This window comes from Lactuca sativa, chromosome 5 (assembly GCF_002870075.4).
Source record: "Lactuca sativa cultivar Salinas chromosome 5, Lsat_Salinas_v11, whole genome shotgun sequence".
NCBI lineage: Eukaryota > Viridiplantae > Streptophyta > Magnoliopsida > Asterales > Asteraceae > Lactuca > Lactuca sativa.
Window position 1 is genome coordinate 94,419,811 of NC_056627.2, and position 27,347 is coordinate 94,447,157.

Consider the following 27,347-nt stretch of genomic DNA (forward strand, 5'->3'; position numbering starts at 1 on the left):
AATCGACTTAGTTCCAGGGGCTACCCCAGTAGCGAAATCGCCTTATCGCCAGGCACCAGCAAAGATGCAAGAACTTTCCAGTCAGCTTAACGAACTCCATCAAAAAGGATTCATTAGACGAAGTTTCTCACCTTGGGGAGCACCGGTCTTGTTTGTAAAGAAGAAAGACGGATCGTTCCATATGTGCATTGACTATAGAGAACTGAACAAACTTACTGTCAAAAATCGTTATCCTCTGCCCCGCATTGACGACCTATTTGATCAACTTCAAGGAGCAAACTACTTCTCGAAGATAGATCTACGATCCGGATATCACCAATTACGAGTACTAGAGGAGGATATTCCCAAGACAGCCTTCCGAACTCGTTATGGACACTACGAGTTTGTAGTGATGCCGTTCGGATTAACCAACGCACCAGCGGTATTCATGGACCTAATGAATAGGGTGTGTTGTCCTTACTTGGATCAGTTAGTCATCGTCTTCATCGATGATATACTTATCTACTCCCGAAGTAAGGAAGAGCATAGTCAGCACCTACGAAGAATCTTAGAAACATTACAATCGGAGAAGCTCTATGCGAAGTTCTCTAAATGCGAATTTTGGATTCGAAGAGTCGAATTTTTGGGCCACGTTGTTAGCAAGAAGGGGATACACGTGGACCCCTCCAAAATTAAGGCCATTGAGAACTGGTCGGCACCGAAGACACCTACAAAGATTCGACAATTTCTAGGTCTCGCTAGCTATTATCGCAGGTTCATAAAGAACTTCTCTAGCATTGCGAAACCTCTTACTACATTGACCCAGAAAGGCGTGGCCTTTGACTGGGAAGCAAAACAAGAGAAGGCGTTCCAAACACTGAAACAGGCTTTGTGCACCGCACCGATACTATCCCTCCCCGAAGGGATAGAAGATTCTGTAGTGTATTGCGATGCATCAACCCAAGGACTTGGTTGTGTTCTTATGCAAAGAGGGAAGGTTATTGCTTATGCCTCCCGTCAGCTTAAGACACACGAAGTAAACTATACAACACACGATCTTGAGTTAGGAGCAGTGGTATTTGCTCTGAAGATCTGGAGACACTACCTGTACGGAACAAAGAGCACTATCTTCATCGACCACAAGAGCCTTCAACACATTTTTGATCACAAGGAGCTCAACATGCGACAATGACGATGGGTCGAGCTACTCAATGACTACGAATGTGAAATTCGTTATCATCCTGGCAAGGCCAATGTGGTAGCTGACGCCCTCAGTCGAAAAGAATACACTGGTCGGAGAGTCAAATCTCTGACTATGACTATCCATTCCCACTTATCCACACAAATTAAGGAGGCTTAACTGGAAGCTTTGCAACCTAAAAATGTGACGGGTGAATCCCTAAGAGGAATGGAAAAGAATCTAGAAATCAAGGGTGGCGGAGCATATTATCTCATGGACCGTATCTGGACACCGAAACATGGTGCTTTCAGAGACGTAGTCATGGCCGAAGCACACAACACGAGATATTCCGTTCACCCAGGTTCAGATAAAATGTATCTGGATCTTAAGAAACTATACTGGTGGCCTAACATGAAAGCAGAAATTGCTACCTTCGTAAGTAAATGCCTTACTTGCGCTAAGGTTAAGGTCGAGTATCAGAAACCGTCAGGATTACTACAACAACCGGAGATACTGGAATGGAAATGGGAACGGATTACTATGGACTTCATAACCAAGTTGCCCAAGACGACGGGTGGACACGATACCATATGGGTCATCGTCGACAGATTGACCAAATCCGCACATTTCCTACCAATCAAGGAGACTGACAAGATGGAAAGGCTTACAAGAACTTACATAAGGGAAATAGTGCGACTGCATGGTGTTCCGATATCCATTATCTCCGATAGAGATAGTAGATTCACTTCAAGGTTCTGGCAGTCACTACAAAGTTCCCTGGAGACTAGGCTAGACATGAGTACAGCCTACCATCCACAAACAGACGGGCAAAGTGAGAGAACGATACAAACTTTGGAAGATATGCTGAGAGCCTGTGTGATTGACTTTGGAAAGGCATGGGATATCCATTTACCCCTTGTCGAATTTTCATACAACAATAGTTATCATACGAGCATAAAGGTTGCTCTATTTAAAGCCCTCTATGGCTGTAAGTGCAGGTCCCCTCTATGTTGGACTGAAGTTGGCGACACCCAGTTAGCTAAAGGATGAGTTCCTGAAAGCACTCTCACCGGTCGAAAATCATACGGGAAACGACAGAGAAGATCGTTCAGATTCGTAAACGGTTGAAAGCCTCTAGAGACCGACAGAAAAGCTACACTGACCAAAGGAGGAAACCTTTGGAATTCCAGGTAGGAGACCGCCTTCTATTGAAGGTCTCACCGTGGAAGGGCTTAATATGCTTTGGAAAGCGTGGAAAGCTAAATCGAAGATACATAGGGCCTTTCAAGATTCTCGCCAGAATCGACCCTGTAGCTTACAAGCTTAATCTACCACGTGAACTTAGTAACATACATCCAACCTTCCATGTCTCGAACTTGAAAAAGTGTATGTCCGATGAGACTCTTGTTATTCCACTCGACGAGATCGAGATAAACGAGATCCTCAACTTTGTGGAAGAACCGATAGAAATCATGGACCGAGAAGTCAAACAAAACAAAGTCGCATACCCATCATGAAGGTTCGTTGGAACGCCAAGCGAGGACCTGAATTCACATGGGAACGCGAAGATCAGATGAAACAAAAGTACCCTCATCTTTTTCTTTGATCCACAAGTATCTTTCTTACTTTAAATTTCGGGACGAAATTCTCTCTAACAGGGGGATGATGTGACAACCCGATATTTCAACTCTATGTAATGACCTAGAGAGTCAAGTATTGTAACCACTTTTGATATAATGAAATTAACTTCGAAAATAAAATATCCAAAAATCTCAAATAAATTACCTACTATGATAGATAACATTAAACCGTGATCGTACGTAAAAAGAACGCCCAAATCTGACTTCGTATAAAGAAGTTATGATTTTTCCAAGTTCGACTTAGCGACAGACAGCTAAAAACTCGAAACGGAGATCGAACGACTTTTGGCCGGAATGACCTAAATGAGAATTGAAGGTCTCGATAATGGTTTTACAACAGTAAAAAGTCTGGCAAAAACAGACGTCAGATAATGAAGTTATGAATTTCTAACGAAATTTTCTTACCGCGAACTTTTAAAAATAAATAATAAAAATAATTTCAAAATTTGCCGACGGAATCTAAACGAAAGTTGTAGAGCGTAATCTCACCTACGCGTGGATATAAAGAACGTCGAAAACGGAGTTCGTATGAAGAAGTTATGAATTTTTTAAGTTTATTAAATATTAAAAATATAATTTTTAATTTAAATTTCGGTATTATCCGAAGTCTGAGTCACGCACGAGTACGCCCAACGTACACGTGTACGCCCAGCGTACTCAAGGCCTAGGCCTCAGATCGTCCACGTCGCGCCCTATGCGAGCCTATGTCCAGTCCCATCCAGAGTCCGAAGCAGTCGAGGATGCGCTCATGCGTGACGCACGAGTATGCCCAGCGTACTCGAGTACGCCCCGCGTACGGAGGCGGTTCCCACCCCCCTATAAAAGGGATGCAAGGGTTCCAAAGAGAAGAGCCATTTCCTCTCATCTTTCTTGCATTTTTGCCTCATTTTTCGTGCACGTACTTTCCCGAAGCCCCGGTTTCCTTGCTCAAGTCCCGAAGGTCGTTTGTGCTTCCGAGATTCCCGAGAATCCCGAGAAAATCCGCTTTCTCAAGTCGAAATTCTGCTCGGTTTTCATCTCGCCTTTTTCCGATATTTCAAGTGAGTTCATACCCTTATAATCCACACTTTTAAATGTTTTATAAATATTTTTTTATGCTTTTAAGGGGGGAATACAAGTAAAATACACGATTATTATCGTGTGTTATATAAAGTTTCATTATACACTTTTTATCAACGGAATCATATGTGATTTATAACTATTATAGGGAAACTTTTGTATGCAAAATATATCACGATAACATCATATCTTTGGAAATGAAAAATGTTGTTATATATGTATATATCAAACACTCTGCTTATACTGTATGTATATGTGTCCATCTTGGCACTATAAAAAATATACTTTTCATAACAAGTGAGCATTTTCACTAGGGATTACTATACAAACGAGACACACTTTTAGAAAACTATAATAGGTATAGTTTTACGAGAACATTACGAACTTTTACATATTAGAAACACTATTTGAAGAAGTTTACTTTCACATACAAGAACAAATGAACATTTTCACACGTAAATCTGTTTTATACTAAGTTTTGTGAGACATTAACTTCACGTACGTTCGAGTACACATTTCATGTCCTATATTATATACCAGAATCCCTTGGAGGGGGAGCATGGTGTTTGTGTATAGATCTATATGGGCTTGACAACCCACGCCCTGACTGTTAGCTACAGTACACCGTTTGGGGTGACAAACGTCAGAACATTCCAACGCCTGAAGAACGTTGTGTATAGGCATTTCTAGTCAATAGTATAGTTATAAAACTCACATGGAGTATTAAAAACGCATTGATTTACGGGGTTTTTTAGATGTATTGGAAATTTTATACGTACTACAATTTCTAGAAAAAAACATTGGTCTTGATAGAAGGCTACATTTATGCTAGTAGAAAATATGAGATTTTCTAGGAACAAACAAACAAAAACAAAACATTTCATTTCATACAAATATTGTCATTTAATACTTATGAAACTCACCAGCTTAAATGCTGATCTACTCTTTCAAAACTACTTGTATGTCCCAGGGATTCAGTAATTGCAGGTAACAAACAGCTTTTGACGCTGCAACGCCAGTTTAAATTCATATTTTGGCATCATATTGTAATTGGTTTTTGAACATGTACCTTTTTAACAATGTAAACTTTCGATTATATATATGATGGTTGTATTGCTTTCTTTACTATGTATTCATTTGTTACGTTACCACATGAAGTCATCCACCCCTGAACGTTTCCGTCGTTCCGGTTTGAGGGTGTGACATAGGGTTTGAGAGGGAAACGCTCTAAGGGTGCTGGAGGTTGGGATGAGGGCTATAAGGACGTTTAAGTAGGGTACAAACCCTAAAGATTAGGGTTTCCTCCAGACTGGCCTACTCGTCGAGTCCAGGTATGGACTCGCCGAGTAGATCACTTAAAACCCGCGTCCAACTTGGCATCTAATCGACGAGTTAGGGCTACTACTCGCCGAGTAGCTCTTTATAAAAGACATTTAATGAATTAATACGTACCAGGAATGGTCGTTACAAATATATGATCTTGATCATTTCATTTCATCCATGCATGAGTATTGGGGCTTTAAATCCTGTGTTATATTAGGGTTTTTAGATTTGGACACTTTCTAGTCATGCAAAGTCATAAAGTTGGAAACTTTATGATTTAAGAGGTTATTTGGGGTTAGATCTGAGACTTGGATGTAAGGACTTAAAGGAATAAGCATTTAATGAGGATTTTAGGAGCTGACCGAGTACGCAGCGTGTACCATGGGAGTACGCATGGTGTACTGATTTGGAACCTCGTATTTTTGGAATGGCACTCTTTATGCCATGCGTAGAGATGGAGTACGCAGGGCGTACTCAGCCTGTGTTGACTTTTTGACTTTGACTTTAACCTTTGGCCATGGACTTGACCAAGTTTAACTTAAGAGCATTTTGGGTAATTTGAATAGTAGTTTGAGATTACGTCCCTGTTTATTGTATAGGTGACCTGTAGAGACAATATTTTGAGCAATGATTAGTCCAACTATCTTTCAGACTGTGATGTGAGTTTCCTCACTATACTTGAGAATAGAAGGTATCAATGTCGGTCCACTAGATTATGTATCCTAGTATATAAGATGTTGCTATATTGTAGTGATCTGGTAGACCCGACCCGATCCGATCCGATTTGATGACGTCACAGCCGATCCGAAGCATCCCATAATCCGAACCGGTTTCAAACTGGATTTGACCCGTTTTCCGAGCCCCGAATCCGAATCGGTTTAATCCGATCCGATTACAATCCGATCCGATTTTGGTTTTTTTTTTTTTAAAAAAACATTTTTATGACCTCATATATAACACAAAATGCAACATAGGTTTATTAAAATAGTTAAAACATACATCAAACGTCGAATTAGAAAGAGTTTTTAAACTAGTTAATAATAATAATAATAATAATAATAATAATAATAATAATAATAATAATAATAATAATAATAATAATAATAAAGTGGCGTTATAACATTTAGCCAAATAGAAATAGTTTTTGTGGTCTTCCACTTCGTGTCGCGGTGTCGCCTTGACTAAAATATTCTTCAACCGCCATGCAAATAACTAGGGGTCTCATCAATAACATATTCTTCATCTTCGTCTTCGTCTTCGTCTTCATCGTCATCGTCTTCGTCTTCCGGAGGTGTTGATAAGCCTTGTGCATATTCTTCATCCATGATCTTCGGTTCAACATTTTGTGGTAGTGGGCCTTCTAGTGATGCCACGTGTTGTATACGTTCCACCGAATCCAAGTAATCCTTCAAGCAAACGCAAAGCTCTACCACAACCAGGGTAAGATTCGTCCTCAACTTTGATAAAACTCTACCACTAAAAGAAATAGCGGATTCCAAAGCTACCGTGGAAGCTTGGATGGTTAGTAAATCGCAGGCCATGATGGAGAGAATAGGAAATTGTGCTTCCTTTTCTCTCCACCAAGCCAAAAGATCCAAATTTTTAAATTGTGGTTCACTCATGAGTTTTAAAAAGTTTGACCCTATATAAATTCCAAGTTCGCTACTGGGGGTTAATGTGTGTGCGCTTTTGTTTGGTTCCTCCAAAAGGTAGTTATAGAGGTCGATATGAAAATCCGTTCGACCCCCACCACTACCCGATGCACCACTAGTAGAGTCGGTTACACTTGCAAAAGTGTTTGACATATCACCATAATTCGTAGCGTAAATGTCAAACAAATTAGTAAAATTATTATTAAAAGTGTGTATTTGGTTACGGATGTAGTTTGAGTCATCTTTGTGCAAATTTAAAGACATAGAAATTTTGGTAATTAAAGCCTCTACACCCGTAACATTGATACATGGGTTTAATGCTGCGGCACAAGTAAAAAGTGGTGGCATTTCTTTGAAATATTTGACTAGTTTTTGTCTCATTGGTCTCGTAACCAAAACAAATATTTCACTTCTTTGTTCAAAACGCTCAAATTGTGCGGACATCAACCATAATTCATTTAGTAACAACGGACTTGTAGGGTAATACACGCCCGATAAAAATGTGGTTGATTGTTTAAAAACTTTTAACATTTCCACAAACTCTTCCATCAAATCCCAATCATAATCCGAAAACCGGGTTTTTTCCTTTTGAAATTGTGTCATAAAATAATTGCAAAGCGATTCTTTGACGTGTCAAACTTTCAAACATCATACATGTTGAACTCCATCTAATGTCAACATCCCAATGAGGACTATATGGAGTTACGTTTATGGAAATAGCAAACTTTCGATATTTTTTCATTGTAGCTTTATTTTTTCCAAAAACTCTAGTTAACACGGTTTTGAATTTTTCAATCATCGAATCTATCATTTTTAAACCATCTTGTACCGCAAGATTAATAATGTGACAAACATCTAGTATGAAAAAACGAGTCATCCAAAATAGGTTTATATTTTGCAATTAATCTTTTTGCCGCGACGGTATTATTACTTGCATTGTCAAACGAAATAGAGAAGATTTTGTCGCGTAAATTATAAGTCTCTATAACGCTTACCAAAATTGCAAATAATTGTGCCCCCGTGTGAGGGTGCGCAAAAAGTTTAAAAGCAATAACTCGTTTGTTCATTACCCAAGTAGTGGGATCTATCCAATGTGCCGTGACGGCAAGATAGCTTTTGGGACAACTACCGGTGGAGGACCAAACATCACACGTTAAAGAAACATCGGCTTTTATATTTAAAAATCCAAATTGCATATCTTTTTTGGCTATATCCCAATACTTTAAAGCATCACGTCTAAGAGAAGTACGACTTACATGTCGGTAATGTGGTTACATTTTTTTCCGCAAAATCCTTGATAATCGTGGGTTGTCGAAGTGGTTGAAAGGCAAGCCCTCTTGAATGACGAACTTGCAAAAGCTTTCACGAATGTCATCATTGTTGTAAATAAAGATCGAACCGTCGGGAGTAATATTTGGTTGATCCGGATTGCCTTGACCTTTTACAACCGGACACGTTTTTGTTGTATGACTCCTCAACGTACTATTGTCATCTTTTCCCAAAAACATCCCGCATTGCTTGCACCTTGCTTTTTCTTTCCCGTTCGACAACAAACACAAATCGTAATGTTCCCACACATCTTTACTCCGAGTGGTTGGTAAAATTTTAACCACCGTTGCATCCGACTCTTGAGCCGTGGTAGAATTTATGGAGCTCATTTCTTGGAAGATTATGAAAATAAAAGTATAAAGTAGAAGTATAAAGTAGTAGAAATGTGTGTAAAATGTAAATGGAGCAAATGGTTTGTATCTATATGTGTTTGGAAGGGCAAAAAAGTCAAGAAAAGTCAAACTAGTCGTTTTTTCCCCTTTCCAACGGCTATAAAAAAATTCAAAATTCTCGATGCTCAACGGTAAAAAAAAAACCGGTTTAGGATCCGGTTCTCAATCCGGGGTTAAATCTGATATCTTGTCCGAAGCTTCAATCCGGTGGCAGGTTTAATCCGATTCGGTTCGGTCAAAACCGGTTTTGACCAAATCCGGTTTCCGGATCGGATCGGATCCGAAAGCCCAATCCGGTTTTTGTGCCCATCTCTAGTTTTGGTTTGAGGCTTTACTGTTATGTGCGTAAGACAACAAACCATGGCATTCTATTTTAATGACTGATTGGCTAAGGCATTCCAGTCCGATAACTGATTGAGGTAGGGTATTCCAGTCCGATGACTGATTGGACTAGTTGCATGTTGGTATACCATGACTGATTGGACCGAAGCATGTTTTATTTGTCTTAATGCGTATGATATTTTAGGAGAACTTACTAAGTTTGGGTTTACAGTTTGATATTATGGTTTCTAGTACTTCAGAGGATAGAGGTTAGGGGCAAGACGAAGGCTCGATCGTGCACATCATCCTAGACTTTTATATGATTTATGATTTTGGGATACTCTGATATATGATCGTGACTTTTGGAAACCTTGTTTTTGTAAAACTTATGGATTTGAAAAATAAAAATTTTGCCTTGATTTTGGGATGTTACAGAAACGTATACAAACTCGAAAATAATCCAATTTCTTAAGTTAATGAAAAAAAATTATTATATGTGAACCAACTCATATGTAAGAAATGATTAAGCAAGAAAACGTAAAAATAAATATGTTGAAACGTAGACGAACTCGAATATAATACATTTTTTTGAATTAATGAGCAAAAGTTAATATATCTTACATTACTAAGAAACGTACATAAAATTAAGCATGAAAACATTAAAAAAAAAACTACGTTGAAACATAAGCAAACTCGAATTTATCGACACGTGCATAAAAAAAACAAGTTTCTTTTAAAAAAAATTAACGAAATAAAGTTCTATATTCACGTTGAAACGTCGACCACCTTAAATTTATACCGATACATATATAAAAAGAAACACATAAAAATTTAGTTTTTATTGATTAACCAACAAAATTTATTAAAGAAAATCAAATTATATAAAATTTGGTGGATAAATATAAAAATTTAGAAAAATAAAAGGTTGAAAGTAAGTATATTTAGGGGGTGTTTGGGTGAGCTTTTTATTTTTAAAAGTCCTTTTCACAAAAGATCTTATTGAATTTTAACTTTTGCCAAAAGAAGTTTTAAAAATATGTTTGGTATAACTTTTTACCCTTTTACCTTTTAAAACCTCAAAAGTCACCAAAAATTAGCATTTCATAACTTTTAAAGGAGTATTTTCTTCTTGACCAAAAGCTATTCTAAAAGACCTTTTAAAGTTTCCAAACATCTTTTTAAATTTTTTGACTTTTAAAAAAAAAAAAAGATAAAAATTCATGTCAATCCAAACACCCTCTTAGAATTCAAAATGAAAGGTTAATCACTGTTTAAAAACTAAACATAAGTGAATGCTCTACAATTTAATTACCTCTTGACCGAATTTAAGTCAAAATTGGAGTATTGGTGTCATATCTCAGAAAGAGATTGGAAGATCAGGATAGGGGGAGAGAGAATCAATGAACCTGTCCGTTGGCGTTGCGATTGCGCGGGAGATCCCACTAGATTTCCGGCGAGAAACCGGTGGAGCAATAGCAGTCGCTACTAAGAGAGTCAGTGAGGACGGCGACGGCTGTGGGGTACGACGCCGTCGTGCTTCACTAAGAATGGTGGACAGGCAGCTAGCCAAGGGCAACTTCAAATTGGCCCTTTCTTTAGTAAAACAGTTGCAGCGACTACCTCCTCCTGCTGGTCTCCGAGGCTTTGCTGCTGCCAGACAGGTCCTTACATCTGTTTTTTCACGCAATCACTTGTTTCACAAATTACTCTTTTCTTTTCCCTGAATATTACATCGTTCAAGCTAATAATTTGACAGAAATAGATATAATTCATCAACAAAACAATTAATCTCCGTGTAATTATATAGAATTCCATAAAGGATTTAACCCTAGGCATACAGTGGAGATCGTTGATTAGATGATAGTTGAGACAAGATTTCAATTCAATCGGAATGCACCATATGTTTCATGAATTGTAAGATTTGAGTTGTGAATAGTTAAAGAACATATTTTTGATTCGTGTGTTAACTTTGCAATTTCTAACCCTAAAGCCGTTAAAACCATCTGTTTTAATCTGTTGTCCAAATTGATTGCATGACTTACAGGTACCCCGAAGAGTGTTGTCAGTAGAGGAATTGGATTTCAGTGTGACAGAAAAATCTGCTCTTCAATCATTACATGATTCCATCCTTGATTCAATCAAGATTAGCCTTCAATCATCACCATTGGACGAGGTACTTTTATTTTCTTGGCATTGTTGTTGAATTAATTTGGTTTCATTGGTTTGTTTGTCAATATCCTAATTACATTGGCAAATATGCAAAAGAATCTAAGGATTCCTTAGGAATCAGCCAGGATTGGAATGTAGTTCCATTCCATTCCATTCTGGCATTGGGCTGGAAATGACTAAGAAGTTTAAGTTCATCTAAATTCACAAAATCCTACAACTCATGGAATTTAATTCCAATCCTCATATGTATAAATGGCTGAAATACCCTTTGTAAATCCTCATATTTGTTTCGTAATTTGTTGTCATGTTTCGATAAATTTATCATGCATAAATAATATTTTAGATAGAAATAGTTCTAAAATTTTCATGAACAAGAAATTATTAAAAGGGTAATTTAAATATTTTCACAACTATTTAAATAACTTTGTGGCCAAAAAACTTAATAGCATGGCCATTTACTGACCTTTACAAACATTTAAATACATTTTATGCACAAGAAATCAATAAAAGGCCCTTATGTTATTTTCATTATTTGCATTCCAAAATCCAAATCCTTTGACAGCTTCACAAACCAAACAAAAATATACAATGGAACGGAATTGTATTCCATTCCAATTCCAGCCAACCAAACACATGACAGATTTCATTTTCTTCATATTCTAATATCTTCAAATTCCAATTCCATTAATATAATATATTATCTGTTGATTCAGTTATCTCATCTGCTTATTTCTCTTTTATTTCCATTTATTTATTGGTCCAAGAGCAATATATTATATTTAATATTAACTTCTTTGTTGGGATTGCAGATTTCTGTAACTTGTAAGGACAATGATTTAAACCTTGAAGATGATATAATCCAACACAAGTAAAATATCTTTCTTCTACAATATGTGTGTCTATGGAATATAATAAGAAAAAGAAAATAAAAATTAATCAAAAAAAAGTTCAATTTCGTTAAAGTATCTTTCTCCTAATGATATGTTTTGAAAGTTGAAGACAAGTGGTGCAGCATGAAGCTGGTCATTTTTTAGTTGGCTATGTTCTTGGTGTTTTACCAAAAACATACAAATTTTCAATCATGGAAGATGTGAAGCAAGATAAAGTTGTTGATGCGAGTGTCAAGTTTGTTGGCTTTGAGTTTTTGAGAGAGGTAACTGCAGTAATCTATCTATAGTTTCTTGTCATTAATTCCAACATTCTTCTTTTTTTCTTTTTAATAATAAAATCTATTTTTTATTATGAAGTTAGAAGATGAACTACCATCAAAGAAAACGTTGCATGATGTGAAGCCAAGTCATCGGGTGAGACTACTTTTTTCTATGTACTGCTCCAGTCCCATCATAGTGGGCCTCATTGACTACACATGACATGACGGAACATGTTGTACTGTGTTTGACTGTGGGACAAAAAGGTGCACTGTGGGACAAAAGGTGCATCTTTTTATCCCATCTAAAAAGGTGGGACAAGGACTTGCTTTTACTCTCTGTTTGTGCAAAAGACGTAAATGCCCTCCGATTCAGTCTAGTGTTGTCCCTTGTAACAACTTTAGCTTAAAGTTTGATACAAAGCTCTAACACGCCATGTTTTATAATTCATGCAGGACAATAAACGCAAGTTGTCTTCCACGGTGAGTTATTTATTTTTTTTTTTTTTATCTTGATGTTCTTTTTGTTGTGAAATAGTTCCCTTTACATTTTCGGCAAAACATAGTTTTCTTAATGAGGATGATGAGGTCATTCATGTCTTTTGTACATACAATAGATAGGCCTGGCAGTTCTCGACACGACCCGTGACACGATACCGAATAAATGGGTTTGGGTTGAGTTTTTCAACCCGCCAACCCGTTTATTAGACAGGTCATATATGAGTTTCTCAAAAAATATACAGGTTGACCCGCCAACCCGTTTAGAATTTTAATAAAAAAATTATATATTTTTTAAATGTATCAGGACTTAAGTATTATTCAGTTTATACACTAGGATATGATGCCATTGACCATTTGACATGTGCAACATGTTTGTCGTTTAGCGTTTGTATTAATGTTTTAGTTTGTACATGTTTCTATGAATTCAGATATGTTTGCATCAATAATTTATTTATATTTAATTATAAGTTTTATTTATGGAATCTGACCCACGAACTCACGAACCCACGAACCTAAATATGACCCCCAAACCACCAACAATAAGTGGGACATCCCACCTTGTTGTATTCTTTTAGGTAGGACAAAAAATTGCACTTTTTGTCCCATCTACATGAGTCTCGGTCCAATACACACTAAATGCAGTTCAAGGCCATGGTGTTCTTACTTATTGAACAAACATGGCCTACTTTTCTTCTCTACTTCTATTGTGCTTTTTTAATTTCATCATGTGACTTATATTGATCGGTTTGATTTTCCTTAGGTATTAAGCAAGTTCTTATGTGTGATTGTTGGAGGCTTAGTAGCAGAGTATCTTACGTATGGATACTCAAAAGGACATCACGGTGACGTGGAGAAAGTGTGTTCTTCATGTTTCATCTCATCTTATAGAAGAGCTTAGGGTGCGTTTGGTTGTGGAAAACTGTTTTCATTTTCCAAGAAAATGTTTTCAAAAAATAGAGTTGGGTTTTTATTTTCGATTTTCAATAAAAGTTTTAGAAAAAACGTTTGGTTGGAAACGGTGGAGTTTTCATTTTCCATCTTAGAAATTTAGAAAATTTTGGAAAATTGTAAAAATTATTTTTCTACTTTACATACCATTTGGAAAAATGAAAATTTTCATTTTCTTAGAAAATTTTGGAAAATTGAATAAACCGAACGCATTTTCAAAATTTCCGTTTTCCTTGGAAAACTTTCTAGGTTTCTTAAAAAATTTTCCACAACCAAACGCACCCTTATATTTTCTATTTTTTTGGGATTAAACCTCATCTTTATTTTTTTCCCTTGAAAATGACCTTGTATTTTTTTTCATTTTTTCCAAAAAAACCCTAAACTTTGTCTTTTTGTTCCAAAAAGACCCTCAACCTTCTAACCGTTTCCCAATAAACCCTTAATTTTTTTAGTTTTTCTCGAAAAAGCCCTCACATTTTTAAGTTTTTTTGGGCAAAAATGACTAAAGAGCCAGATCGGAAAAAAATGAAAAAATGCAAGGTTTTTTTCAAGGAAAAAAAATAAAGTTAAGGTTTAATCCGGAAAAAACAAAAAATATAATCCTACAATTAGACAAAGTGGGAAAAAATGAGAGGACTAGACAAACTTTCTAAGTCTATTTTCGACGATGAGGATGAGCAGCGCTTTTATGTCTTTTGCACAGATGAGAGCTCAAGCCTTGTGAGTCCCTCCCACGTTATTCCACCTTTTCGGGTGGGACAAAAAATTACTTACAAAAGATCGAGAAGGGCATTCATGTCTTTTTCACCCACGGGCGACTGAGAGCGTGTGTATATTATTTGACATTTTGACATTTTGACATTTTTTAGAAGGCAAGAAATTATAATTTTTGTCACAATGGACACCATCACACCAAACTCCATTTTATAAACAAGAGATCGAGAAGGGCACTCACGTCTTTTGAACAGACGAGAGACCGAGGGCGAGTGTGTATCCCACCTTATTCGACATTTTTTAAGTAGGAAAAAAATTTAAAATTTTTGTATCATGGTCTGATTTCATTTATAATACAATAATAGTTGGGCATGGTGCTTAAATGGTTGCAATTCACTGAAGATGAAGCAGATGCTCTGATCAGATGGAGTGTACTGAACACGCTCGTGATATTGCATCATCATAGTGAAGCTAGATTAGCGTTAGTGGAGGCCATGACACGTGGAAGATCAATTGGAAATTGCATTGATGTGATAGAAACCACTCTAAACTATCAAGACGTTTAAACATCTCACATCTTCATTATCATCATGTTCAAGATTATTTGACCTAACCTCAACTGACAATTTTACACCATCTGGAAATCCTCAATTTGTTACTGTTAAAACCTTTGGTACAGTTATATTGTTCTATATATAGCATTATAAATTTATCAATTGAAAATTTGTGTAATTATGTGAAACGTAGATTTATATTAAATGTAGATTTATATTAAGAGAAAATGACAAAAATAACCATTTATACTAATTACATTACAAAAATAGCAAAAAAAAAAATCGAAATTGCAAAAATAGCCCTCAATTTCCCAGATGGAATTGCCCCATCTGCGAAATGATCATTCCATCTGTGAAATGAGTATTCCATCTGCGATTTCCCCTAGTTTTGACTATATAAATGTTTTTTTTTTCTCCATTTTTTACCATTCTCTACACAAAAACTCTCTCTATCTGTGGGTTATTCTCGCAATTTTGGCTAGTTTTTGAAGAAAATGGAGGATTATGTCAACAATCCCGCAAATATGGTTAGATTTGAACTCTTTTAATGTTTTAACTCTTTATTATTTTATCATTTATTGTATTATTTAGTGTAAAAAAATAGAAATTATAAAGTTTGTGAAAGGGTAATTTTGTTGTGTTTGATAGTTTTAATATTTCTTTAGTATACTTGAACTTTAAATGCTATTTTGTTAGTGGTTGTTTGAATGTACAAATAGAGACCGCGTAGAGTGTGCATCTTGTGGTTTAAATTTAATAAAATGGTTAGAATATGCTTATTTTTTAAAATTATTAGTTAAATAAATTATTAGAATAATGTTTACAATTTGTTATTTTTGTTGTTTGTTTACTTGTATAACTTGAAAACTTGTATATTCTTATCGTATAATTGTTTATATAAAGTGAAAAATAGTTAAATTATAGTATGTGCAAAATAGTCGTTTGTATATATATATATATATATATATATATATATATATATATATATATATATATATATATATATATATATATATATATATATTTGTCGTATAAGTATAACATTTGTATAAGTTGAAAATTTGTCGTATATATATTGTTAGAAATTGTTTGTATTTGTCGTATAAGTTGAAAATTTGTATATATTTGTCGTATAACTTGCAAAATTGTTAATTTGGTTTTCGTTTTATTTGAAAAATTGTTTGTTTATATGGTTATAAAATGTTAGTTTATATAATTAGAAAGATAAAAATTGTTTATATATTTGTCGTTTAAGTTGAAAATTTGTTTAATAAAATGTTTATATAATTATGTATGATATTGTTTTTTATCGTAAATATATTTGTTGTATAACTTGGAAAATTGTTTATATATGTGTTTGTTATTGTTTATTTATCGTAAATATATAAATTATTAATTGAGAATTTGTATTTGCATTACTAACATTATTATTGTTTATGTACTTATTATATCAGTTCATAATCATATATTTTAAAAACAAAATATTTTTTAGTTCTCTAATTTGTTTTTGTGTTTTTTTTTGCAGCATGATTTTAGTTTTATCAATATGAAAGCAATTGTGAACTTAAAAGGCTCGGACGGTAATATATGGGAAGTATTTGAAGTTTTAGATGATGTCAGACGTGCCATTTTTAGAGATACTGTATTTGGTTATTTTATGGATGTCCCTCGTTTACAAGGGGACGCATTGTTGTTCCATAAAATGTTCCTTCATCAGATCCGGCCGGACCCTGTTTTATCTCCAGATGGAATAAAACGATTATATTTTAGAGTAGGCAATACGAAAATGGTTTATGGGCCGGAAGAGTTTTGTTTGATAACCGGCTTCAATTTTGGGGAGTATCCAAAAAACATTGGGAAAAAGCGTCGGAAAAATTATTAACTAGTAAAAAAAGATGTTTATTGCGTGAGCGGCTATTTCCGGATCCTACCAATAGTTCGGTGAAAATCGGCGACCTGAAACGTTTAATTTTAAGTCGAACATTCTTAGAAGTTGACGACGTTGATGCAGTTAGAGTATGTTTGATATACATTTTGTGTGAAGGTTTTTTGGGAAAAGAAATTAATGATCGGGTGCCACAAGATTGGTTTTTTTTTTTGCTGAGAATTTGGATCTCTGGATCATGTATATTTTGTTTACGTTAAAAGTTTTATTTTATTAAAGTTATAATTTATATAAAAACCAATTTTGTTTTTTTGTTTTGTTAGTTTCGCTTGGGGTAGCTATCTTTGGGATTTTACTTATGTCGACCTTGAGGATACATGGAGCAAAATAAATAATTATTTATCACTTCCTGAGCGTCGTCAAACTTTAAAGTACTCCGTCTCAGGATTTACAGCTCCAATAAGGGTATAAAAATTTTCTTATATTTAAATTGTTTTATTGTTATGTTTTTTATTTTAATTTTAACTTTTATAACTGTAATTATAAAAAATTATAGATATGGATATATAAGATGATTCCGGTTGTTCGTGCATGTGGATGTGTATTGAGAAAAAATAAAGACATGCCTCGGATGAAACGATGGAGTGGAACAAAAAAATTGAAATGGGTTGACGTGAACAAGATTTTTTCAAAGATACAGGTTTATAAATTTTTCGTTTATTATTAATAAACTTGATTATTATACTTTTATATGCATTTTTAATATGTTTGATTTTTTAGGAGGAGCTAACACCAAGACAAAACATGTCACCGAGTGATGGTGAGATGACATCTTGTTATTATATGTCATTTCAAGAGTATGTATATGATGAAGGGAAACCAGTTCCATCCCCAGTACGGGACCATTTTAGGAGACAAGACGAATCTTCGTCTTGTATGTCGTCCAGTGGTCGCTCTCATTGTAGAGGTAGGGGCAGTGGGAAACACAACCTAGACGAGGTGTTGAAACGGCTACATGCACTGGAGCAGCATGTGTTTATGAACTGACAACCTACGGAGGTTTTTGTTGAAGAAGTGAATACTAAACAATTTTGGAATGACATTACTTTTGATGATCCTATAGTGTCACAAAGAAAATATGATGAACATGTTAGTTACACGCTACATTATTTTTTTAAATTTTTTTAACATATATGAATACCTGTGTTCATATTTTATATTTGAAAATATAGGTTGTACAAGATGAAGTGATGAATAAAAACAATACAACTGAAAATATTTTTGGTGATATTGAAGACGACAAGGTTGTTATAGATATTACCTTTACGATTTTAATAATTACTTTTTAATGTGTCTTTCGTTATTAAGTATAAAGTTTTATTTTTAATGTAGGTGTTGGAGGAGAGGAATGACTATGCGGGGAACAAATTTGATGATGATATGTTTGATGTAAATGATTATAGTGAAGTTAAAGAGGTTCTTATACTTACATTAATTTATATTTTGTTTTTAGTAGATTGAAACATCTGTAACAATCTGTAACAACTTCCAAGAATCTGTAACAACTTCCAAGAACTCTGCCGTCATGCTCACAGATGTAAAAATCTGTAACAACTTCCAAGAACTCTTCTTCGTTCCGATAACGAACATTGTTACTTTTCGCATAATTACATGCTCGATTGAACCATGTCACTTCTTCCTTTACATCCATCCACTTAGTAACAAAATCTGATTTTTCTCTTTGTTGTCCTTCTCCCATCTCATGGTTAAACAAAGATGTTATGCGAGTCCATTCATCACCAATTAGGCAATGCGGGGGAGCAAGTAACGATACACCATCCTTAACACTTAGCCAGCATCGTGTAAGAACTAACACCTCGTTTGTCGTCCATGGCCTTTCAGAATTGGAACCAGGTACTTCATTCGAAGAACTTGTTGCATTCGACAACATTTCTAATAATTGGAGTTCGTTTTGTTTAGGTGATTTGGGTGTTTGGTTTTTAGATCTTAAACATCTATTTATATAAATAAATACAGGACTATGAATTAAAACTTTGACTATGAAATGGTTACATTTGGACTACGATTTTCAGCTTTATGCGGTGATTTATCATGTCAAATTGTCATTTATGTCTTGTCACTTAAGGGTTCCACTACGATTTGCAGGTTACTGCAGTGGCTTGTCATTACTGTTTAGTCATTTCAAAGTTGGACTTGTCATTCCTGTCTAGTATGTATAAATACCACTTATAGCACAAGTTTATTACAATGTCGACTTTATTATGAGTTCCTCACACAAATTCGAAGTTTGCTCATGCAATGAAGTAGATTGTTACTACTGTGATTCGGTAGACCCTTTTTTTACACCCTCTTCAGTCGGGCCATATATGTCACATGAAAATTTTGAAGAATTGAAGAAGGCTGAAGAACAACAAGAAGAGGACAAAGATTCATCCCGACTTCTCACTCAACTTGCTAATGATATTGCATCGGAATGCAAACAAGCTCAAGAATGGATAGACCTCAATAAAAACAAAATCAAAGAGCATAAAGATTGGATAAAAAAGAGTAAGAAGGCAATCAAAACGACTGAAAAATGGCTTGCTGAGAAGGATGAGCAGTTGATACACATTATGGTAAAAAAGGATCGTTTGGAAGACAAAATGAGAATTAGGGATGACTATATAACAATGGAGAAAGAGAAGTACCCATTGCAGTTCCCTGAGTTTAAAAATTAGTTACAAAATTGTTGTAATATTATCATGATATAGATTAGGCTGCAAAAGGATCGTTTGTTGTTTTTTTTAAATAACAAGTTGTAATTGTTAAAAAAAATCTGCAAACTATATTTTATAATATAAAGGCTTCATTAATTGTTATAATCAACAAACTAAAATAAAATATGAAAGCATAGCAATGTCTTGTAAGATTTAATAAAAATATTACAATACATAATAAGTTAATAACTTGTCATTACTCTTCATTTCAAGGTTGTTTTATATCAAAATCAGCGTTATAGGTTTGTGAGCAACTCGCTGAACCACCAATATTAAATGCCATTTCTGCAGTAGAAATTATGTGACGTGCTCCACTACCGGACGCCCTACCAGTACAATTATTTCTCGTGTGTCCTATTTGACCACATGTAGAACACTCTTTTATAATTGGACCCTTGCCTTGAGATGGAATGCGGTCTGTGTTTCTTGGCCTGCCTGGCTGGCGTTTATCCATTATTGGTGGCTTAACAATCATCAAATCATCAGGGATCTCCCATTCGGATGGCTTTGGCAGAGGGTTTATTGATTCCTCATATGTTTTCCTCAGTGTTTCGGTAAAGTAAGCATTTAATGCATACCTCGAGCAATCTTGGTAATTGTTCACTGTTAAACATCTTATGACATGACCACAAGGTATCCCATCAAGTTGCCAATTCCTACATGTACATGTCATATGTTGGAAATCAACAATCACGTTTTGTGCCCCCTTTTTGACCTCGCATTTCGTATTTGAGACCATGCGAACATCCTATTTACTAAAAGTTTTCTTGTTTTCTTTTACAATTTCATCCGCCCAAGGGGTAAGTATTGTTGTTGCTTCCGCTAAAAAAACAGCCAAACTGAAGAAGTTAAGATCAATAACATCAAAATTAATAAAACATTAATATTAAAAAATTTACTTAATACCTGCAAAGTTACGTCTTTGAAACCACCATTGTTGCACGAAAAAAATCGATCAACATAAGTATTGGCACCTTACGTGCGTGTCTAGATAATGCATTTATAGACTCCGCACTGTTGGACGACATAAGATTGTATCAGTTCCCTTTAAAATGTGCCCTTGACCAAGTTTCTGGATTTATACTTTTTAAGTACTCCCATACTGGTTCTTTTGTAATTTTCATAACATCCATGGCAGTATCAAAAGCATCAACTGTGTACGCCCTACACGCCTCCCAAAAAATTCCTTTAACCGTCTTACTCTTGTCGAATCTAGATACTATGTTGAAATACAAATGGACACCACATATTCCATGATGAGCGTGAGGAAAAATGTTGGCAACGGATGTTGCTATAGATGGAGACCTATCAGATATAATTGTAAGCTCCTGCATATTTCCTATGCAATCACGTAGTTTTTGAAAAAACCATGTCCAATAATCGGTACACTCATTTTTGCATATACCATATGCAACCGGTAATATTTGGTTTTGTCCGTCCTTAGTAACTGCAAGTAACATGGTACCTTTGAACTCGCCCTTTAGGTGAGCTCCATTTACTACTAGGGTCGGTTTACAAAAATTGACAAAAGCGCGTACCTACAATACATTGTATATCTAATCAAATACACCAAAATAAATATTAAAAAATTAATATAATATTATAATACTAACCGAGCAACCGAGTGCGACGTACAAAAACTCAAAGCGATCATCAGCATTTGTTTTAATATGTGTGACAGTACCCGAATTATGTTTGGCCAAGTTGTAACAATACGCCGGAAGTTTGGTAAAAGAATCCTCTTTCGTACCCCTTAACAACAACAATGCATATTACTTCGCACGCCATGCCTGATAGTATGAGATATTGATATTCAATTGAGCATTCATATCATTAACAATATATTTTCCCCGATAAACTCTACTATAATCTTCAGCCAAAACATCAGCAACATATTCACCCAAAACATATTTGTTTGCTTGTCGATGATTAGGTTGCAAAAATGTTGAAGAACATGTGTGTACATCAACAAATTTATTCACTTGGAAAAGTCCATCAGAATTTTTAATTGATTTTGCTCTTAGTAACCAAGAACAATTTTTCGAAACACACACAGCTTCATACCTTGATTTGATGGATCTACTTGTCCTCGTCTGGAAACCTTCTCGAAGACATTTTTTACCAATACACCGCTTTAAAAGTTCTTTGTTCTTAAATATACTCTCACATTGAATCTTTTGAAGATTCATGTCTACCATCTGTGTTGGGGTATCTTCATTAATATCAATTGGGCATGCTGGTACAGGGGGCATACCGTGAAAAAGGTTATCGGGAAACTTAGTTTTAACTTCATCACCCAACTCATCTCTATCGGAATTGCTTTATAGCTCGGTTATATCTAAACGTACATCACCAACATCAACATAATGCCCGTAAACATGATTTTTTTCATTTTTTTGACTTGAATTTTTTTTTTTAGTTTTATCTACCACACGTCTATTCATAACTTTAACTTCTTGTTCGGCAACATCATCACAACGACCACCCACATCATTAAGATATGTACCAATATCATCATCACCAACAGACTTGTAATTCTCAGGATCCACATAGTGAATAGGTGAATAACTAACATTAACATTTTCAGCAACACTGTGAAACTGAGGTACACTAGGAGTATTGAAAGTACCTATCGGATCGTTGCTCCCTTTATAACTGCATAAATTACCAACAAGCTGGTTTCCAGTTTGACCACCCCCATTAACCTCCTCAACTTCATCAACCACCACAAACACTTTCACAGCCCTTCCTCCACTACATTTGATTACGTTTATCAACATTCTAACATCCATGTCTTCAACTATAGCTATATAATAATTTAATTCAGGATGGTGGAAACGAAGACTAATTCTATATTTGTCTAACAAACCAATTTTGCTTCTTACCAAAGATACAAAATCACTATAACTAATATACTCAGAAAATATCACAGCAAATTCAGAAATACCTCCCTGTGGACATACATATTCCATATTAGTTCCATTAACTTGCCATCTCCCACCGGTTACAAGACAAACCAAATATTCAATCATTTTTTAGAGCAAATTTTAGAGAAACTTCCTAAAAAAATAACAACCAAACTGATAATTTTCTACAAAACTTTTTATATAGCAACATGATTTCGTAGTCAAACCAATTGATTTCATAGTCAAACTAAAAAAAAAACAAAAACAAAAAAAATCACAAATTCGCAGATGGAATGAGAGTAAATCGCAGATGGGGCTATTCCATCTGCGATTTTACCCTACATTTTCAATACATATAGAGAAAAAAAAATTAAAAAAAAAAAAACACCTGCGAATGTACAAGCAGCTAAAGGATAGTTGTGCTTTAGCTGTTTGTACATTCGTAGATGGAATGACCATTTCGCAGATGGGACAATTCCATCTGCGAAATTGAGGGCTATTTTTGCAACTTCGGTTTTCTTTGGCTATTTTTGTAATGTAATTAGTGTAAATGGCTATTTTTGTCATTTTCTCTTATATTAATCATCATGGATTTACAAACGGAATACTTAAATGTTTATAAATTACAAGACCAAATCAAACTAAAACTAAAACTCATTTAGCTAATATAGATAAAACCTTTAAATCAAAACTTCTCAATCACCTACAAGCTTTCCTCAAACCCATCTTCTCCTACTTTTGATTTTATTCTACGTCAAGAGTGCTTTTCTTGATTACTTAGCTAAACCCATTCGATCACACATCTCTTCCCATTAATCAAACCCATCTTCTCCTAATCTACTGTCTGTACTACATCTTAATTACTATGATCATCACCAACTCCACTATTGCTGTACACGAATTTTTCAGGCCACGTATCAACACTTTCTTTCCGGTTCTCACAAAGTGTTGTTTGGTTTTATTTTTGGGTTTGGATAGATTGGATTGGGTTAAGTGGGTTTTTGTTGTTGAATATTTAACCAACAGTTGAACCAAATTTAATTCAGTTATTAAGGTTTCGTGTCTGGTATTTTAAAAATTACCGGAAAATTGATGTTCTAACTAAAATTTAAAAAATTGTTATAAAACAGTGACAAGTTTTAAAAGAAAATTTAGACAAAACTGTAGAAATGGTCATTGTGGTATGTCGAAAATTGTCACTTTAGTTCAAAATGTTTTGGACTAGCACCAACGGTCCAACACTTTGATTTTATTGCGAGTTTGGTGCATAATTTTTTTTTAAAATTCATATGACGATTTTGTCCTTATTATTTTTATTTTCTAATTTTTTATTCATTTTACAAATTCATTATTAAAAAAATAAAAATAAAATATAAACCTAACACAATACCCGACCCCATTGACATTTTAATCTCTTCCTCTCCGTTGTTGACAGAAAAAAGGAAAAGCCGCGGGAGCATACCATTTCGTCGGAGACCATTTTCGTCGGAAGTCTTCGCCGGAAACCGTCGTCATCCTTCCCAAACCGTTATAGACCACCGTCAATGTGGTTTAGGGTTTCAAAACCCCACCTTCGTCTTTTCAGACCTTAAGATGGTGGCGACATTTGTGAATACTCCGAATTGAATCCTTCGTGTTAGGGTTCGTTGGTTCGTTTTCCTTCGAACTATTTTTGGTTCATCTTGGTCAGATCTCGAAGGAGGAGCTGGTGTTTCGTTGTCAAATCTGCTTCATCAGTGTGTCATCGTCATCAATGTTTCCGTCCAAGCTGTTTTCCTCCGACTGATATAGTGGCGGCAGGATTAGGGTTTCTTACACCTAAGATCTTGCGAAGCCTGAGGTGTAACCGAGGTTCACTACCCCTAAGTCTCTTTTCGTTGATATGTAGATAGATTGGAGACAATGGGAGCTGTAGATGAAAACCCTAATCAAAGTCTTTGCCGGAAAATCGATGGTGGTGGTGGTGGTTTTGACATATTGTGACATTTAACAAGAAGGAGGATTGGGAAAAAGGTTGATGGCTTTGGTGGCATTCTTTTTCGTGTTTCCGGATCGAGTCGGAGAAGTGATAAGAAATGATATCTCGAGGATATTGTTGGACAAGGTTTAATTTCTTAAACCTTGAAAAAACAACAGTGGAGACCGATAACAGAATTCCAGTCAAGTTTGGAATAAATCTAGTCAAGCCTTGAAGAAGAAGAAGAACCAATTATTCAGTGCAAGATGAAATTAAAGTAAAATAAAGTAAAATAAAGTGAACAGAATGAACAAAGAGAATGAGAGGATGACAGATGTAATTCTTGTATTAATAAAGGTGTTGTGATTACATAAAAGATACTCATATTTATACTACAAGGAGCACTAAGGACGAAAGAGACAATAAAGACAAATACGAACTGCAGATCAACCACATGACAATGCGTTGCGGTTGATCTTGTCTCCTACAACTATTATATCGAAAAAGAAAAATACAAAAAGACAAAAAGTACAAGTCTTCATTTCTTCTATCGTTATCTCATCTTCGAAAACTCAACATTCTTCGGAACTTCACAACCACAGACAGTCATCCTATCTTGGAAACTCTTCAACTTCGGATAGCCTAAAGGACCACTTTCACGTATTAACAATCCCCCCTAAGTGATCTTTAGCTATCTCAACTTTACTCAAGCCACATTATCAAAGGCGAACTAATATGCCTTCTACAGTCACTCTCTAATTTCCAACCACCAACTCACTTGTTCAATCAACTAATTCTTCATTTCTTCTGGAGCTTGGAACTTGGCTGTTCTTGAAATGATTTTTTTAAGAACATAAGTGCTGGCCAAGTGTTTATGTCGTACTCAGAATAACTCCTTGTCTGATTCTTTCCTCTTGTAGACATACCCACACTCTGGATCTCCAATAGGGCCAACATCAAGAAATTCAATCCCTTCTAATTATGCATTTTAAGGAGGAAGAAATTTCTAAGTCATGAAAAGCGGAGCAAGCTTAATATATGTTCTGGAAAATTCAACTACATAATCTCAGATAAACATTAGTGCTGATTGAGATGCACCAATGGTAATATCGGAGTTCTAGTTCTGTTGGAAGTGAGTTGCAAGAACAAGAAAGTCATTGGGGTTTATTGTCGGAAAGTCTGCATTCGAGATCTTTAACTTCTTTTTAGAGTTTTGATGGATGTAAAAGTAGTGAAGTTTGCACTTGAGTCCGAATTTGTTCAATATCTTGAATCCATAACCATCAATCTCCAAGATCCTTCTCTTAGACCAAGCTTCTTTCACCGACAGTGCACTTGTAGAGTAGAAGGTCTTCAAATGTTCCCTTTCCATTCGGTATTGAATGGCCATTTCATCAGATGGATGAAGGTTGGGGAACTTTTTGTAGAGTCTCATGTGGTGCGAGAGGAAGATCGAGTTGTTCCGAATCCGAAGATTGCAGAGCATAATTCGCAAAGGGAACATAATGAAACTCATATATTTTACCTTCTAGAAAATAAAGAGAAATGCCCTGAAGAGGATTTGGATTGCTTTTAAGTGCTTGGAACATAAGACTTTACTGGATTGCGTGATCTATCTATTTTTGTGATCAGTGCTCAGTCTGTTAAATCAGCTTCATCAGACTGATTTTCTCAAACTCGATCGCTTTGCCCTTATCTTTGATGGTTTCTCATGGAGTTGATTTTTCAATAATAATTTGAGTTGTAGGAATCACAGTTACCTCGAAATTTGGTATGACCAATTTCAAAGAAGATAGTCCATCATCGGTTTGCATTGATGAGCCTTCATCAATTTTATCGATCCGAGGAGCAAGGATCGTAAGTGGTTTTGGTTATGTGGCTTGGAAACATCAATCTTGAATTGAGTTTTAACCTTGGCAATTGATGTGCATAACTATACATATCCTTTTTAAATTTATAACCTACCAAAACTTAACTACTAATACACTTATAGGCAGTGTATCTAGTCAGATTATAGTATAAAAAAGTGAGTCGGGTGTTGATCACAAGGAAGGAAATTTAACTAAGAAAATAAGTAATAAAAATTAATCTAAGAAAAAACAATTAACTATGATTTTTTTTTACTGATTTTGCAAGTTCAGCAACTTAATTTAAACTATCAGTTAAATAAGTATTAAAACTAAGCAAGCAAAGAAAACGATTTTTAATTCAAATATAAAGAGTACTCCTATTTAGTTCTGAAATCCCCTCTCTTATGGTTGATTTCTAGTGGATAACTTATAGTGATTACCAATTCATTAAGTTACTAGTTATCATGTTCCGATACCTGGTTTTGCCAATTTATGAATTAACATGCAATGATCAAGAAGAAGTTAAACACAAAATTGATATAAGCATGAATTGGACTATGAATGACAAATCTATGAATTACCTATCCTAGATCAAGATAAGCAAAACAAACACAAATTAATGATTAATTATGCTCTCTAACACAGTCAAAGTGATAACTTTTATTCACCTAATTCTAGGATTTGTTCAATCACTAGATCTAATTATTTAATGTTCATAAACAACTAGATAACAAATTCATACAATTAGAATGATCATCTACTACACAAAACTTGTATGATAAGCAATATAAGATATAACTTCAACATGCAAGGATTGTGACTTGTCAAACACTAGTAAAATCAACATAAAATATCTATAAATTTAAAATCAACACATAGGTTATGAGTTCATCTTCACCAAACAAAAGTATAGGGTAATTAGCGCATGATCAAAGCAGAAACATGCATAAAATAAAGATAACTAAACTAACTAAACTAAACATGGTTAAAAGCTAGCAAACTAAATGATTGAATATTGTTCTTCTTCTAATTCTCTTTAATGCTTGAACATCATAGTGGGCCTC

At 35.0% G+C, this 27,347-nt stretch overlaps 1 protein-coding gene and 1 long non-coding RNA gene across 10 annotated transcripts; both read left to right on the plus strand.

The window, feature by feature from the left end:
• Nucleotides 1-10,213: 10,213 nt before the first annotated feature.
• On the plus strand, nt 10,214-15,086 carry LOC111916134 (uncharacterized). 9 transcript variants are annotated; one of them, XR_008224300.1, is made up of 9 exons: nt 10,215-10,536; nt 10,920-11,048; nt 11,854-11,912; nt 12,044-12,197; nt 12,292-12,348; nt 12,648-12,674; nt 13,453-13,548; nt 14,275-14,360; nt 14,720-14,850. XR_008224300.1 is itself a non-coding variant. In XM_052764252.1 (9 exons), the coding sequence occupies exons 1-9, from the start codon at nt 10,276-10,278 to the stop codon at nt 14,772-14,774; spliced, it is 855 nt and encodes a 284-aa protein (XP_052620212.1). In that variant the 5' UTR covers nt 10,215-10,275; the 3' UTR covers nt 14,775-14,923. The 9 variants fall into 9 exon arrangements, 8 of the variants coding, with proteins under 8 accessions (XP_052620213.1, XP_052620212.1, XP_052620215.1 ...); XM_052764252.1 differs by having other exon boundaries at nt 14,344-14,360; nt 14,720-14,923; XM_052764255.1 differs by lacking the exon at nt 14,275-14,360 and having other exon boundaries at nt 13,453-13,591; nt 14,720-14,853.
• A 1,328-nt stretch (nt 15,087-16,414) lies between these two features.
• LOC128126214 (uncharacterized) lies at nt 16,415-18,368 on the plus strand. Its single transcript, XR_008223982.1, has 3 exons — nt 16,415-17,942; nt 18,026-18,097; nt 18,186-18,368. It is a non-coding gene; the product is annotated as an uncharacterized LOC128126214 (long non-coding RNA).
• Nucleotides 18,369-27,347: the final 8,979 nt, after the last annotated feature.

Bases quoted from the DNA above. Each gene is read 5' to 3' on its own strand.
- LOC111916134 (XM_052764250.1), top strand. From the start codon at position 10,276: ATGAACCTGTCCGTTGGCGTTGCGATTGCGCGGGAGATCCCACTAGAT. The intron at 12,349-12,647 runs GTGAGACTACTT...TAATTCATGCAG, and splicing joins ATGTGAAGCCAAGTCATCGG to GACAATAAACGCAAGTTGTC. The intron at 13,549-14,719 runs GTGTGTTCTTCA...ATACAATAATAG, and splicing joins ATCACGGTGACGTGGAGAAA to TTGGGCATGGTGCTTAAATG.